Here is a 16,343-nt window from a genome sequence, read left to right on the forward strand (position 1 = left end):
TATATATATGTGTATGTGGGTGGGTTGGGCCATTTCTTTCGTCTGTTACCTCGCTGACGCGGGAGACAGCGACAAAGTATAATAAATGAATAAATAAATAAATGAATATATATATATATGTATATATATATATATATATATATATATATATATATATATATATATATATATATATATATATATATATATAAACGTAGCAAAATTTTCGTTAAAACAAGCAAGATGGCATCACTGTCCACTGAGATCTACGATCATACACTGGTGGCCGAACAGCCGCTCCACACGGGGCTACGTGTATAGTAAGAGCGTGTGTATGTCGTCTTCGAATCATCCTTAACGCCTGAAAGTGATCAAGATCTTTCGATGGGTGGATGTAGCAGCTTGTCGTTGACTGCCTTCATGACCCTATTAGTTGACAGGCCTTGAGACCAAACAATCATTCAAGAAACAACCAGGATGATCGTGGAATTCACACGGTGAAAGTTACTTTTATATTGGTGATCTGCTGTCCTGTAAGGAGAGGAATATTTCTTGCGCGCACTGAAAATAAATCATACAGACATAGACGGATAATGTCGGGTTGATCATTTGATAAACCAAATTTCGCGTTTTTTGGCACCAAATCTTTAAAACAGACGGTAACAATGACATCGAGTGATTTACGTCTTTTATGGTTAGAATTTATACAACTCAATCGTTTGCATTCAGAGAACAAACATATAAATGCATTGAGAACTATTACACGAACATCAAAACACAACAAGTGCTTTAGGAATACTCCTGCGTTCCATGTTACCGGCCGTAGCGTCCTCCACCTCCCTCTGCCCCACCCTCACACCTTCCCTCCTCCCTCAGTGCTGCACCCCCTAGTTCACTGAATACTTCAACAATCTCCTGGGAATCGATCACAATGCAATATTTATAATATTCCCCCTGAAGAATATCCAGTCCCCATATGTCAAAATCTAAAAGCTAGAAGCGATTATAGAACTTACAGCAAAGTCCTTGCATGGAACATCATGGCAAAATCAGCTTCTCTCGCCAGAGGTACAATCCCTCCCCTCCTATACCCACCCTGTAAAAAGATAAAACTACCCTTTCCTTCGCCCTCCACTCACCAGCCCTACCTTAACTAACCCTACAACCTAATGCACGCTGGGTCGAGCCCTGGCTCTTTACCTCATACTAAAATTCACTTCCTCTAACCATACGTTTCAGCGGCGGACAAACGCTGGTTTTCACAAATTTCTGCTAAACGAATGGTTGTATCACTATGATATTTCAGCACACTATCCTTAACACCCGGACCTAATTTATGGCTGACATACCACATTGCTATATGTGCTATGTGAGGAGTTTACTGAATGATATTAAGCCTACGCCCGTCATCATATCGAAGGCGTTATAGAGAATCGGACGAGTGTGGGGTACTCGTCTAACCCTCCCTCAACACCTCGAACACCCCCCAGACCTCTCCTCCCCTCCCTAACTACCCCAATACCGCAGTATCTCCCTCCCCATTTCCGTCTTCACCCCCATATTTACACCATCCATTGTCTATATTTGATTTTGTCGTATTCTAATTACGTACATAAATAACAGGTATGACAGTATGTATATACGTATCATACATTAGTAATAATATGTAATACAGTTATTGTGTGTGGACGTGAAAACCAGAGTGCGTCAAACGACCATGAAAGCAACAGGTAATCCCGTTGTTAATAACCGACGTGTCGACGGCGACCAGAAGGATGAAGTCAGTTTTGGTTTTGGACAACCAAATGAAATCGTTTATGGTTACTTCATGTGTTCTTTACGTTTTTAAATAAGAAAAATATGCCTTGATATAATATCCCCAGTCCCCCATATCGCCTCCCCCTCTCTGAGGTATGGGGTACCCCCATCCCGAGGCTACAACTCTAGCGACTGCTGAGGCGCGGTCATCATCATCAGCAACAATGTTGTCCTTCTGCCTCCGTGGATGCAGGACTGCGTTTGTTCTTCGTCTTGTCACGTTGTACAAACGTGAATGCATCCGCGGTAGAACGTACATAAGTTTGAATAGGTGCGTAGACAATATCTTCTGGTTCGAACATACATTATTACATTTATATACATATGAAATATGAAAGTAAAGCAGACTGTATTGTGTCGCAACGTCATTAATCATCATAGTGAGGTGAGACGAAATGTGTAACATAACATTAATTCTTATGCACACAGGCCTTACGAGCACAGGCCTTACGAGCGAGTTGCGCACATCGTGGGCATGACTGTGTCAAGAGTGAGGGACATAGTCAACACCACCACCACAGCCTCCCTTTCCACACCGGCACCACCACCAACTACATCGGCTGTTTGTGATAACTTTACTGTCAGTGCAATACGGCGCCACATCCACAAGAAGTTTTCGGAAAAACAATATTTAACACTGAGAGTCATAACATCGAACATGAAAACACATGATATCCTCCCAGAGGATACCTCTGACACAACAGTCTGGCGGATCCTGCATACCATAGGATTTCAATACAGACTGTCACAGCGAAAGATGTATGTAAGGAGGGTATCGCTGGACGTTGTGTCGTCGGATTGACGCTCTCCGGGCTCTACAGCGCCACCGAGAGGAGGGAAGGAAGGTGGTATATGTGGATGAGACGTGGTTAACCACCAGGATGGGCCACAGTAGGGAGTGGGTAGATACCACACAGGCTCCAAGCAACACCACGTCAGGTACCACTAGGTGAAGGGGAGCGATTTGTAGTGGTCGCAGGTGGCACGGACGAAGGCTTTGTTGACGGCTCATACCTGTGCTACCCAGCCAAGACCAACCAGGGTGATTATCATGGAGAAATGAATGCCGAACTGTTCCTGCGATGACTAACAACGCAGTTCCTTCAGTCACTGCCAGAGCCATCGGTACTTGTGCTAGACAATGCACCATACCACAGCCAGCTAACGGAGGAGAGTCGATGCCCTACCACAGCCACCAGGAAGGCAGACCTCATCAGGTGGCTGGAGCAGCGCAAGATTTCCATCCCACCTGCTGCTGCCACTCGCCCTGAGCTGCTGGTCCTCTGCCAGCAGAACCGTCCACATCCCCAGTATAAGATCGACAACACCATCCGTATGTGGGGCCACCAGGTCAGAAGGTTGCCACCTGGCCACCCCGAGCTCAACGCCATCGAGCAAGTATGGGGATTTACGAAGCGTCATGTGCGCTCCACACTCCAGCGGTTTGCCCGGACGGACCTAAAGGCAAGATTGGAAGAAGCCAGGCAATTGGTACACAAAGACGTGTGGGCGGGAGCTGTTCAGAACTCCCGTAAATTTGCAGAAGAATACTGGAGGACTGACAACATACACGAGGGAGTCGAACCAGGTAGTATTAACATCGCCAGTGATGATGAAGACCATAAGGACTCTAAAATCGACCTTCTACATACTACATGTATGCAAATATGCTGTTGTACAGTAATTATCAACCTGAAATACGTCTTGCGTCTATGGAATTGTATCATACTGTTAGTTAATAATCATACCTATACATATACACCTACATAACATTCTATCATAACTATATACTAAAGTTATGGGAAAATAGGGAGGGACACAAGGTTGGGTGAGGAGGAGTTAGGGGGAGAAGAGGAGGGATAACGAGGGCGAGAAGGGGGGGAATTGGGAGGGTGTTAGGGGGCCACACTTTCCTTCGAAAGCGTCAATATGACTACTCGGCTTTGTATTATTTTCATGAGTAAACTCCTCACATAACACATATAGCAATGTGGTACGTCAGCCATTCATTTGGCCCGGGTGTTAAAGATAGTGTGCTGAAATATCATAATGATACAATGGATCGTTTACGATATTTGCGAAAAACAGCGTTTGATCGCCGCTGAAACGTATACTCGTACAGAAATCACACAAAGAAATTAGATGGACTTCCTTGATCTGCATTCTTGCTTGCTCTCATGTCACCGCTCTCCATAATGTAACCCTAACACCTCCCCTTTCCCCACCCCCTTACCATTACCCTAACGTTCTTCCTCTTCCACACTACCCCTACATCTCTTTCCTCAACCCCCTTCTGCCACCCCCCCAACACTATTCCCCTTTCCAGATACTCCTTACCATTCTCCCTCTGCCTATCACTCTAACATTACCCCTATATCGTGTGTCAGTCAAATGGTGAAGCTTGACAAAGCGAAACGGGACTCATGCAAATGTTTATCCTCATGATGTGGTCTCTTACAAATCTATTTATGATGAACATGCTGTACATATAGCATTTAAAACAAGCAACCATTAAGAGTCAACATGAAGCGCGCCATCTTTGATATCTGTAAGGAAATGTTTGCTCATACAATGATAAAAGCTTCGAAATCGGATGGCGGCCGGACTCTAGGAGCTCAAATTTTCGACTGAACCGTTCGAAGACTCAGACTTGTTGCGCTATTCTTGTTCGCGACTGTATGTATGTAGGTCAAAAGAGGTTAGTTTAAACGTCGTGAGACATCCACTCTTTACGGTTTACTAGTGTGTCCTTATCTTCATTACTGAGTTTAGTTTTGAACATTCCACTTCAAAAACGACACAGACAGAAAGCAGAAATTACGGTATAGAGGCAAGTAGTAAGACGATTAAGAAACAAATCATTTGAGAGCCAACTAGCGATTTAACACGCTCAAGTGTAGGGCCAAATAGTTGCCCTCTGGGTCCGGGCTCTGGCGCCAAACACATTTACTCCATTTACACTGAAATACGTTTTCACTCAGCTAGAAAAGTTTTTTTTTTTAACCAAAACGATCCACCAAAGTTTACCTATAAATTCTTTTAGCTAAACGTTTCTAAAAACTAGCCAATTCTATACAAAACCACGGCGAAAAAAAAGATACTTTATAACATGCGTGTGTAAAAATGTGGTTTCTAAATCATCTACAGAAAACATAACTATCTAGTTATATCATCTATAGATTTCACTACAATTAAAGCATAATCAAAGAAATGAGGTTAAATCATACGGAAACAAACGCCACCAACTTGTGTCTAAGCCTCGAGGTCTTGTTCAGTGCTTCACCGCTGGTCAGGCATGGCGAACGCTGTGATCTTCATGACATCAACAACAAAAAGTTCACACTTAAGTAATGTCTGTACATCCGATACAAATGATTTAGTTTCACCAGGCATTGTTCTTATATCCTCCTGAATTTGAGAAAAAAGATTGAAAAAATTGCCTTAAAATACGGAAAACAACTATACCGACACAGACACTCCAAACACTGAAATGAGACGCCAGCGTTCTGGGTAAACTGACTACTTTTAACAAGGTTGGACGGATGTGCCAAACGTATGATATAAAAACATGCCACCAGCAAAGCGACTAACACTTATGAAAACCAGCGATGCATTGTAAAAGGAGCACTAAGATTACTTATAGTATGAAACACCCGAAGTATTTGAACTAATTTACCTTGAAAAAGGAGTCAAGAGATTATTTGATACTGGTATGCAAAATGATCCAGGGTTTCGACGGTCTCGATGTATGTGAATATTCAATGATTTTTTTTTTTTCACTCGTTGCGATGGATTCAAAGATACTTTTTCCAACACAATTATTAGTAAATGGGATGATAGACCTTCCTATGTAGATTAGTGTTGCTTTTTTGTTTTCTTTGTCAGTTTCCTGGAGACAAAAGATTTTATACCGGGAATGAGTATGGAAAGATGAGTGAGTCGTTACCACCAAGACAACAATGGTTTACCGACTGACGATGTATTACAAATTATCCGGAGCGAGAAATACATACCTGTTAAACTTAAGCGGCTGCCACTGGGCCATAATCCTTTGGTAGATTTGTTTGTGAAAAAAAATAGCAAAATGCTCTCATCAAGAAACGTTTGCTTCAGTCTGTCACCTAACTGATATTATTGCCAGATATCTCGATTAACCTCTACATCTTGCTTACACAAGGGTTTGACATCTTTATCGTTTACTTCATTTTCTTTATCTTCGCGAAGTATTTATTTTGATTTCAGAATGTCGTACCATATGTCTGGAATATGATCCTAAACACCTTGTGATGCTAATTGAAGTATGTTGTTGAAGTCAGTATCCAGTTATTAAAATGTGTCTCTCCTCGGATATTATATTGTGGAATCGCAAGTAGTATTCACACGTTCAGAGCCACTTGCTTTACACATACCTTCATTCAAAGGAAATATATTACAAACAAAAAAACTTTATTGAAACAAGTTTTATAAACTTTTAGAAAATAGTTAACAAAGACAATATGTTACCTATAATGTACAGTCCAAGATACATTATGTGGACAGAAAAGAATATAGTGATATATCACATATACCGAATACAGTAAAAATTCACTTAAAAAACTGGTGGGCAAAAAACCCTGTTCCACAACTGAATAACGAAACTACCTTGTCATCTCACAACATAACTGGTCAGCAGGTACGATCTTATTACGTACGATGACAGTGAATATCACTTTAGCTTTTGATGATGTCTGAGATCTCTTCTCCTATAGCCATGGATGTAGCTAGAAGTCTATGTGATCAGAGAAAAGGTTAGAATAGCCGCGAATCTAAGGGGATCTTTTTTTTACGTTATATAATACTCCAGTCACGGACAGAAATCCACGTCGAAGAAGGTTACTGAGAGGATGAAATGAGAAAAGATGAAAAATATCTCAAGAATTTCGGAGAAAATGGAAAACCCGCTTATTAAATAGGGTCATGCTATAGTAGTTGGGAAGGACACAAAGACGTACAGTAGCTTGCAGAGTAATACATGGTGCAATTAATGGCAGGGGCAAGCAATCAGCCAACTACTGGGAGCAAAAACCAATCTGATGTTTACAGTATAGAAGAGAGAGAACCAACATTGCTGTGTGGGATAAGTGGGTCAGGTAGTGACGTCAGACTGGGAGACGGGTATGTCAAACTGCTCTAAGATGAACTCTTTCTAGTAAGCATGTAGAGCTAAAGTTTCCCCAGATTTTTTACTTTACGTTGAAGGCTACATTGGCCAGTGGCAACTCAAAGATGGGCCGTTTTGATTATTGTTTCTCTCCCTACACCTCGAAGCTTTAGAACTCTCTACCTTTTCATACCTTTCTCAATAACTTTGACCTGGTACACTTCAAAAGATCGGTATTTCAAATGCAAATTCGTAAATAATTTCCCTTGTCTCTTTCCCTTTCATTAACCTCTCTACATTTCAATTAAGACCCGGCATTGATATGGACTTTTGTTCGTGAGTGGGGCCTCCAACGTAAACAAGAAATGTATACTTCTAAACATGTTGAAGAAAAATCTGTAAGCATCAAGTATGGAAGTCACTGTTGCCGGAAGTGTAAGATGCAAGGAACCAAGAGGGTATAAGTTGTAGTATCCGGAAACGAAAGAAGTCAGTATTCTAGAAGCCAGTGAGACCTGCAGTGGAATAATGGTTGTAGCCAGAGTTGTCAGCTAAGGTACAAGTAGCCTAGTCGTTATTGCAAGTGGAAGCTTAGGAAGTAGAGGTCTGTATAGCTAAACAGGCAGCCATGAGCGCAGCACTTATTGTAGGTAGATGTTATAAGTCCTGGTTGAAGACGCAGCGTCCGGCCACAAACACCCGCACGATGTTTCTGTCGTCGCCGTTGAACAGGAACCTCTGGATCTTCTCCTCTGCTGTATCCTGGAAGAGTTGTGTCCTTATCTTACAACAGCAAGATAGTTGTCAATATTCTTTCCCAACAATCTAGTTTATATTTCCTTCTGTGATCTTTTTTAATTCTATTTTTTGCTTTCACTTTTGTTTGTTTTGTTTCGACTTCATTCAAGAGTGTAAGTTATTGCTCGCACTTTGAGTGGAGCATGACATTAATATCCCTGGGTTATCTTAAGTTCTAGTAAAACTAAGCCTTGACATTATCTAATAAATGAAACTCATTATTCACCTGCAACATAACGGAGACGTAATTTCCTTTCAGCATAACGGGGACAAATTTCACGCTCCCTATATTTCATCACCTCTATCTAATAATCTTTTAAATTCATTATTCAGTTGTACGACAAATGAGATTCATTCCCAAGTACCTACACAGCGGGCAGTCATTATGATTATTTCGATGCAGCAGCTGTTTACTGTTGTCAGAACTCATTATCGCATTGCATCGCTGTTAAGACCTATGATTAACTCAATATTGGGCCTTCGCACTATCAGTCACTCATTCAACTGTCGAGTTATATAAGGATTGGACTAATTTTTCGGTGTCTGATTAACACTATCAAGATTTCATCCTGTTCCAATATAGCTTAGACATTTGTATTATAGATAGAATTCATTTCAGAACCGTAACTCAATTGAAAAACATCATAATTCACGTTTCATATTTTTCTCTCGCTTTTATTTTCCAATTTATGGTTGGTTTTGAGGTAAAACTCTGGGAGAAACGCTACTTTTATAGGTTTGATATCGTAGTATTTTTTTCATTGAATATTTGTTGCTACATAAGGGATTATACAAGAGTGGGATTTTGCTCTACTACCCTTGAATACTATCGTTATCGACTGACTCGTTTGTTGTAGGGTCATGAGGGATAGGGAAATGAGGAGTTAGTTAATAATTATATTGTAAAATACGAAAATCAAATGATATGCACTTTTAACGTTTAACGAAGAATTAGATATAACGTTTTCTTACGAAAAACACGCAGTACTACACATAACTTCGCATTGCTCTTTCGTTTGGACACAATGTAAACAGTGGATTCAGATATCTAAGAGGTATGAGAACCTGACCTGTGCGAGATATCTCGTAAGCATTGACTTGTGCCCAAATTCATTAGACATCTAAAAACACCCAACATAGTTCCGAGAATTAGGTTATCTCTGATTCAAATGCCACAAGTCATGGCGGCATTCACTAGTGTGCATAAATCGTGAAGGATATGAAGCACCTCTTCATTCTGAAGGCAAGTGTTCATGTTATTTTGCTGCACTATTTGCTTTGAATATCTACTTAAAAACCTAAAAAAAACTTGAATAGAATCTGAACAAGAGCCAGGTGAATGGTTTTAGTCAGCCGTCCGCAGCAAGGTTACCTCTTTAATGTGCTCGTGCTACGCATAAGGAGGACATTTGAAAATAACGGGACGCCTTAGGCTTCCACTGCGTTCGTATACAATTTGCAAATAGTTGCAGGTGTTACACCTAAAATCCCACACCGTACAAGACCTCCACACGTTGCAACGATACATTTCTGAAAATTCTCTTGATTTCCCTCATTTAGAAAGGTGGCTCCCATAAATTAGAAAATCGCCGATTTGAAAATCTTGCCCATTACTTGGACGTGATTCAGAATCTTATAGTTATCATTTTGGAGGGTATGAGCCGATATTCATCAGTTATGGTTGCTATGAGCCATACCGAGCTACTCTCATAGTTACGCCTCTAACATGTAGGAAAACAGGGCCGCTTAACTATCTATAGAAAACGATTCTAATATACAGGTAAACTTGCAGATTTCATGGTGGCTAAAGAATAGTTAAATGAAATTAGTTTGATAAATACTGATACTTCTCACATAGTCTATCCATCTAACGCTATATAGTCCTGTCATTCCCTACACTTTCTTCTTTACCTTTGAATTCAGAGACAAAGAACCAACTATATAACGTTGGTGACAACTGTACCTTCTAACATACCCATTTTTCCACTTACAAACCCTGACCTTTCCTTCCACATATTCATGCGCTTAGGTCTTTCGTCTTCTCCTTCATCCAGTAACAATTCAGCTACATATGATTACATCCACTGTTATGTTCTTAGCAATGTGCCTAAGGCACTCCACTTCCTCGAAGTCCTTTTCATTTAAAAAAAAAACTGACATTTAACCGGCCTTGTCTCTCTCCACTACTGAATCTCATTACCTTACTTTTATTCACATCAGCATTCCCAAATTGTTACAGTTCTTTAAAGTTCCAATCTAGGGGTTATGATTCTTTTTTCGTGTGTCTTGACCAACACTTTGCCAGTTTTGAGTAATGTTTCTATGCTAAGTATATTTCAGTATCAGCGGTTATACCAAGACAAATATTTTGTGACACTGTTTGATGTATAACAGAAGTAACATTCCGTAATATCAAGAGTTTTACGGATGCTCCTTACCTCATCAAAAACGTCCAGAGGTGTATTGGGGACTTCTGTGTCCACCAAGAGCGAGTCGAATTCTTTACCAACCTCAAAGTTTCCGATGCGATCTTCCATGCTTACCACTGCAAGTAGACAGCTATGATTTCAGTAGTGTACCACATCCATACCATGCATTAAGCAGAACTCTGATATACGTATCCAGAAAAATATTCCTGGGTCATACAATTAACAGTTACGAACGAGCTTCCTAACCAAGGCATTTCTAAGTATATCAAAGTATTACAAAAAGCAAAGTAGTCTCAAGAATGAGCACGCTTAAAATACTAGAACACGAGAGTAAACAGATACCTTGAGCGCCTCCGAGTGTGGCCAGGCGGAAGCACTCCTGTACGGAGAGCTGTTGGTAGTTGGGTCTCAGGATGGACAGGGTGTTGGACACGTGCACCGCGCACCTGATGGCATTCAACAGAGATGGACTGTAACCGGCCGAGCAGTCTGTGGAGGAGAGTGAGAGTGAACCTAAAGTTTCAGGAACTCACTCTCATGATGAGTTTTACTGCAGTGTATATTTATGTTTGAACAAGCAGCACCGCTTGCCTCTGGCCTACTGAGACCACAAAGAAGTGCTAATTACAATAAAGAAAATCTCACTCTATCACCCTAGTAACAGCTAGTTGTGTTGTAGGAAGAGATAGACAGATCCTAACTAGATAACTGAACTGTTAAAGGTTATTGTTGGATGCTGTGTGACGTCTTGTTTCCAGACCACGAAACTGTGTGAACTTTTGTTCTAAGATCAAGATATTGTCAGAGGTCTCATCCCGAGACCACAATGATGTGTGACGCTTTGTCTCAAGATCAATGTGATGCGTGACGCCTTATCATAAGACCTCGCTAATGTTCTCTTCCATGATTGAGCGATGCCTTGTGCCAATACTTTTACTTCTTAACGTTCTTGCTAATGGAAAAACATGGAAAATGCAATACCCGTTGGTGCTGACTCCTCCCTCATCTTTACCCAGAATCGACAGTCTATGATAATTGTCCTTTGCTACTTGTACCGCCTTACCCACCACTCATTGTGGTAAGCCCTCAACATCACCTCCGACGAGTTTACCACATCAAGAAAAATTGTATCACCATTTGATCTTTCAGAGTGGCATCTAGAGAAGCCTAGTGTTATGTTTTCAGGAGTTAGGACTCGTTGCTGGGAACTACAAGAATCTAGTATTGTGTCATTTGGAAGGTTGTGATCAGGTCACCCCTTACTTTTCTCTTTTCTTTTCCATGCTGGGAAAATATTTGGCCTCTAACCTTTCTCTGCAACTCAGCTTTCTCAATTCTGGTACCATTTTTGTCACTAGACCATTATTTGTTCATAAGTGCAGTACCCAAGCCTAAGAAGCATATTGTAGCTTTAGCCTAATGTAGGACGTCTTTGTGTGTGTGTGTGTGTATTACTAATCACCCACTTGCACTGGAAGTGGAGGGAGTTCCACACTCCTGGTGGCCTCATCTTCTGAACTTTCTCTGCTATATTCGCCTTGTTCCATTCCTCTGGCGTTACCTTGTGTATGTGTGGTTCGTGTTTCATGGATGCATGTGTGTTTAGCTCTCGATATGCCATCCGCCATACGGTTTAACTTGTCCAAATTTTTGAGCCCCGTCAAATTGTGAATGAAAATGTGTGTTCGCGTATAAATGAACTTGATATGTACTCCTGCATTCTTGAAAGAAAAAACCAACTAATAATCAAAAGATCATTATGCACACGCTTGTGAGAGTTAAGAACAAAATGGGAGAAGAATGAAAACAAAAATGTTTTCCCTCCCATGGCCCATCGAGGACATGGTGATATGATGCTACATCTATTCTATCTTGCTTTCTTTTAATAGTGAACTGCTAGTCAGAATGATGGAATAAATGAACTTTCCCCATTCAGTGATATTTTGATGAATACTGGGACCCACGTCAACATAAGATATGGCAGAGCTCACCCGTTCCAAGACCAACTTTCATTCCTTTTTCAAGATATCGTCGAACGTCACAGAATCCGGAGCGTAGAGAGAGGTTAGAGTTAGGGCAGTGAGCCACTCCGACGCCATTCATCCTCAACTGCTCCAAATCGTCGTCGTCCACCCAGATGCAGTGTGCCATGATTGTCTGTCACAGACTAAAAGTTAATGATATAATCCAAGACGTAAGCCTTTTTCATGGTTGGTAGGAAACGGTGGAAACATATACCAGTTTGTAATGACAGTAGCCTTTTGTAATACCAATGAAACATTTTACGACGTCGTTTGACGTTTGATGTTTCTCTTGAATCAATAATCACCTTCTTCCCAAGGAGTCCCGAAATGGCAAAGCCTTCAAGGATGTTGGGGTGTGAGTTGGGGTGACAATTATCTGCTCGGAGGGTAGCCTCGCCTTTAATCTCATGCAGGTGGGACTGCATAGGGCAGTTGTACTTCTTCGCCAGCTCTCCCAAGCCCTTCAGCTGGTCTATAGAGCATGCCAACCCCCAGGAGGGAGTGAGGATAGGCTGTACTAGGGGCGACTGAAAAAAATGAAATGCATCATATCGTTAGGACCACATGACCATACTATATTTGAGTTGGAGGATTGCAACGACTTAGTGTAATGAAAATTCTATCTAAAGTCTTCTGATAAAAATTGTAGAGTATTATTTCTATGTATACTGTGCTTAGAATGTTGGCTGTAAAATAGTATTACGTTTAGGCAAGGAAAATAGATTTTAATTCATCGTAATGATTAGTAAAACTACCTGGTCTATCATGAAAATAATGCGATTATCAGATTTACTATGATCACACGTACATCTTTAAAGGTTATCTTGATTGGTCCAGCACATATATTAAACACCTGCAAAAGCTGTTAGGAACAACGCAAATGCAAGTGTTGCAGCGGTTCTCTCAGCAGCCTCATAAACACTCACCATGCGGGGTCACATCGTCACCTCCTGACCGAAATCATACTTGCTTAACTACAGCTGAGTGTTGTGTGACTGTATCATTCATACATAATCAAAACCATAATCATATCACCTTGGTTGGAGTGGATGGGACTGCTGTTGAATTCATTAAGAAAGGGGGTAACTGAGTTGTTGATTGGTCGGTAATGATTTTCAGTATATGTATGGATCATAGTGATGTGCCTTGAGGACTGGCGGAATCCATACATTGTGCCACTGTGTAAAGGCAAGAGGGATAAAGCTGAGCGTTCAAACTACAGAGGTATAAGTTTGTTGAGTATTTCTGTTAAGTTGTACGGGAGGGTATTGACTGAGAGGATGAAGACATGTACAGAGCATTAGATTGGGGAGAAGCAGTGCGGTTTCAGAAGTAGGAGAGGGTGTGTGGAACAGGAGTTTGCTTTGAAGAATGCGTGTGAGAAATACTCAGAAAAACAGATGGATTTGTATGAGGTAAAAATGGATCTGGAGATGGCATATGATAGGGTTGATAGAGATGCTGTGTGGAATGCCTCAAGAATATATGGCGTGGGAGGAAAGCTTCTAGAAGCAGTGAGAAGTCTCTTTTATCAAGGATGTATGGCGCGTGTACGAGTATGAAGAGAGGGTGTGGGGGGTGAATAGTTCCAAGTAAATGTAGGTCTGCGATAGAGGTGTGTGATGTCACCATGGATCTTGGGAAAGCCCTGGGAAGTGAGTCAGTTACTGTTTGCTGATGATACAGCACGTGGCAGATTCGAGTGAGAAACTGCAGAAGTTGGTGACTGAGTTTGGAATAGAGTGAAAGTTAAGAGTGAATGCGAATAAAAGCAAAGTTATTAGCTTCAGCAGGGTTGGGGGGCAGGTTAACTGGGGTGTAAGTCTGAATGAAGGAAAATTGGAGGAAGTGAAGTGTTTTAGATACATGGGGAAAGGACATGGCAGCGAATGGAATCATGGAAGTGGAAGTGAGTCATAGTGTGGGGTCAGGGGCTTAGGTTCTGGGAGCATGAAGAATGCGTGGAATAAGGCGATCGCTAAGTGGGTATGTTTGAAGGAATAGTAATACCAACAATACTATATGGGTGCAAATAATGGGATATAGATAAGGTGTTTGGAGGAGGGTGGCTTCGTTGGATATGAAATGGCTGACGGCAATATGTGGTGTGAGGTGGTTTGATGGTAAGAAATGATTGGGTAAGTGAGATGTGCGGTAATAAAAAGAATGTGGTTGGAAGAGCAGAAGAGGGTTTGTTGAAATGGTTTGGACATATGGAGAGAATAAGTGAGGAAAGGTTGACAAAAGGATGTATGTGTCAGAAGTGGAGGGAACAAGGAGAACGTGGAGATCAAATTGGAAACGGAAGGATGGTGTGAAAAAGATATTGAGCGATAGGGGCCTGAACATGCAGGGGGTGAACAGTATGCACGCGATAGAGTGAATTGGAACGATGTGGAATACTGGGGTCGACGTGCTGTCAATGGACTGAACCAGGGCATATGAAACGTCTGGGGGTAAACCATGGAATGGTTTGTGGGGCCTGGATGTGGACAGGGAGCTGTGGTTTCGGTGCATTACACATGACAGCTAGAGACAGTATGGACGAGAGTGGCCTTTCTTCGTCTGTATCATTATAATAATTTATTCCATACTTATGGTCTTACACTGGATCAAAGCTGGAATTTACATTGTACTAAATTGATATTTCTTACAATAGCTCCTGACTCACTGACGAACAACACAATGAAAGCCCTACCAGTTAGAACCAATGAGCGACCAGAGCACTGGCTTCTAGTCGGGTCAAATGAGTCATAGCCAATCAACGGTTAGAGTGTGAAGATGCTTTTCCTCAGTGACTAACTACCAAATAGCATCAAGCAACGACCAGAGAACAGAGGCTCGCTTAGTAGGATCAGTCAGTGGTCAAGGGATGCAGACACTCGCTGGTTGTCCACCAGCCAGAACCAGCCAGCCACCAGACTAACATGCTGACGCTCGCACAACTGGCGACAAATTAGCGACTAAACCTGCTGACGCTCGCTGATTTGCTACTAGTCAGGTGAAATGAGCGACCAAAGAGCATGCTGACGCTCGCTGGTTTACTAGTACTTATGAACAATGAGGGATTAGATTACGCAGATACTTTGCTCATTGGCTACATCTGAAAACAGCATACTTGCAATGACCTCACATCGTAACTTTAAAAAAAAAAAAAAAAGAATAGTGTATTCTTACCCTTGTCATCTTGAGACATAGATGAAATATGAATAATCACTGAAGAATTATTCAGTCCAGGGTAAGTCAAGTCTTACCTTTATACCGTTGACGTAACAGATGAAGGCCTCTGTGTCCCTGAGAGACTCCTGGACGCCAGGCTCACTGCCCACCTCTTGGCTCAACAATCTGTTGTCCTTGCCGACCAGGGCTCGCTGACCCTTAGCGTGTGCCACGTCAGCCAAGACCTTGACCGCCCCCAGGTGGATGCTACCGTAGTAAGACGCCGTGGTCGTGCCGTTACGCAGTAACCGATTCTGTGTGTACAACAGACTTCATTGTCAGCATAATACACACACACACACACACACACACACACACACACATATACACACATACACACACACACGTTATTTGATAAATCTACGATGTCTAAACGTGCGGGAACGCACCACAACTTTGGTGAAGACGTCTCGAGCCATCTTCACGTTAGAGTACTCCTGTTCCAGGGGTAAGGTGTATGTCATCAGCCACTCCGACAACTTTTGGTCCAGTTTAAGACCGTTGTGTGGGAACTGAGGGGCGTGGATGTGTGTGTCCACCATTCCAGGCATCATAAACTGGCTGGAAAATGAAATATCCTAAGGTCAACATAATCTATCTGATATATATATATATATATATATATATATATATATATATATATATATATATATATATATATATATATATATATATATATATATATATATATATACCACTGGTTTAAGAATACATCATTGCTAGGTACTTGTGTTCATCATGTACCTCGTCGTACTCGTGCCTCGTGTAATCCACCTATTCATACCATGATTCTTAATGTCATCCTCATGTCACAATGTACTTTGGGCTCCTACACAATGGTATTAAAGTGTTCTCAGAATTCACTGCCGCCACACACTGTCAGTGGACGTGCAACCTGCAGCTGCCCGGTGCACCCTTCCTGCTCAGTGGTGTTTG

General features: G+C 41.6%; 1 protein-coding gene across 2 annotated transcripts in view; it reads right to left on the bottom strand.

Moving 5' to 3' along the window:
- Positions 1 to 6,241: 6,241 nt before the first annotated feature.
- The window catches only part of LOC139761318 (guanine deaminase-like), a 33,850-nt gene continuing 23,748 nt past the window's right edge, over positions 6,242 to 16,343 (bottom strand). The window contains exons 4-10 of one of the 2 annotated variants that reach the window (XM_071685380.1): positions 15,797 to 15,968; positions 15,443 to 15,661; positions 12,494 to 12,715; positions 12,156 to 12,321; positions 10,507 to 10,653; positions 10,174 to 10,280; positions 6,242 to 7,699 (exon numbers count right to left, since the gene is read on the bottom strand). In XM_071685380.1, coding sequence (XP_071541481.1) covers positions 7,595 to 7,699; positions 10,174 to 10,280; positions 10,507 to 10,653; positions 12,156 to 12,321; positions 12,494 to 12,715; positions 15,443 to 15,661; positions 15,797 to 15,968 — 1,138 coding nt within the window. In that variant the 3' untranslated portion in view covers positions 6,242 to 7,594. The remainder of the gene's footprint in view (positions 7,700 to 10,173; positions 10,281 to 10,506; positions 10,654 to 12,155; positions 12,322 to 12,493; positions 12,716 to 15,442; positions 15,662 to 15,796; positions 15,969 to 16,343) is intronic. The other variant, XM_071685390.1, reaches the window with a different exon arrangement.

Source organism: Panulirus ornatus, chromosome 3 (genome assembly GCF_036320965.1).
Source record: "Panulirus ornatus isolate Po-2019 chromosome 3, ASM3632096v1, whole genome shotgun sequence".
In the NCBI taxonomy this organism is placed as follows: Eukaryota; Metazoa; Arthropoda; class Malacostraca; order Decapoda; family Palinuridae; genus Panulirus; species Panulirus ornatus.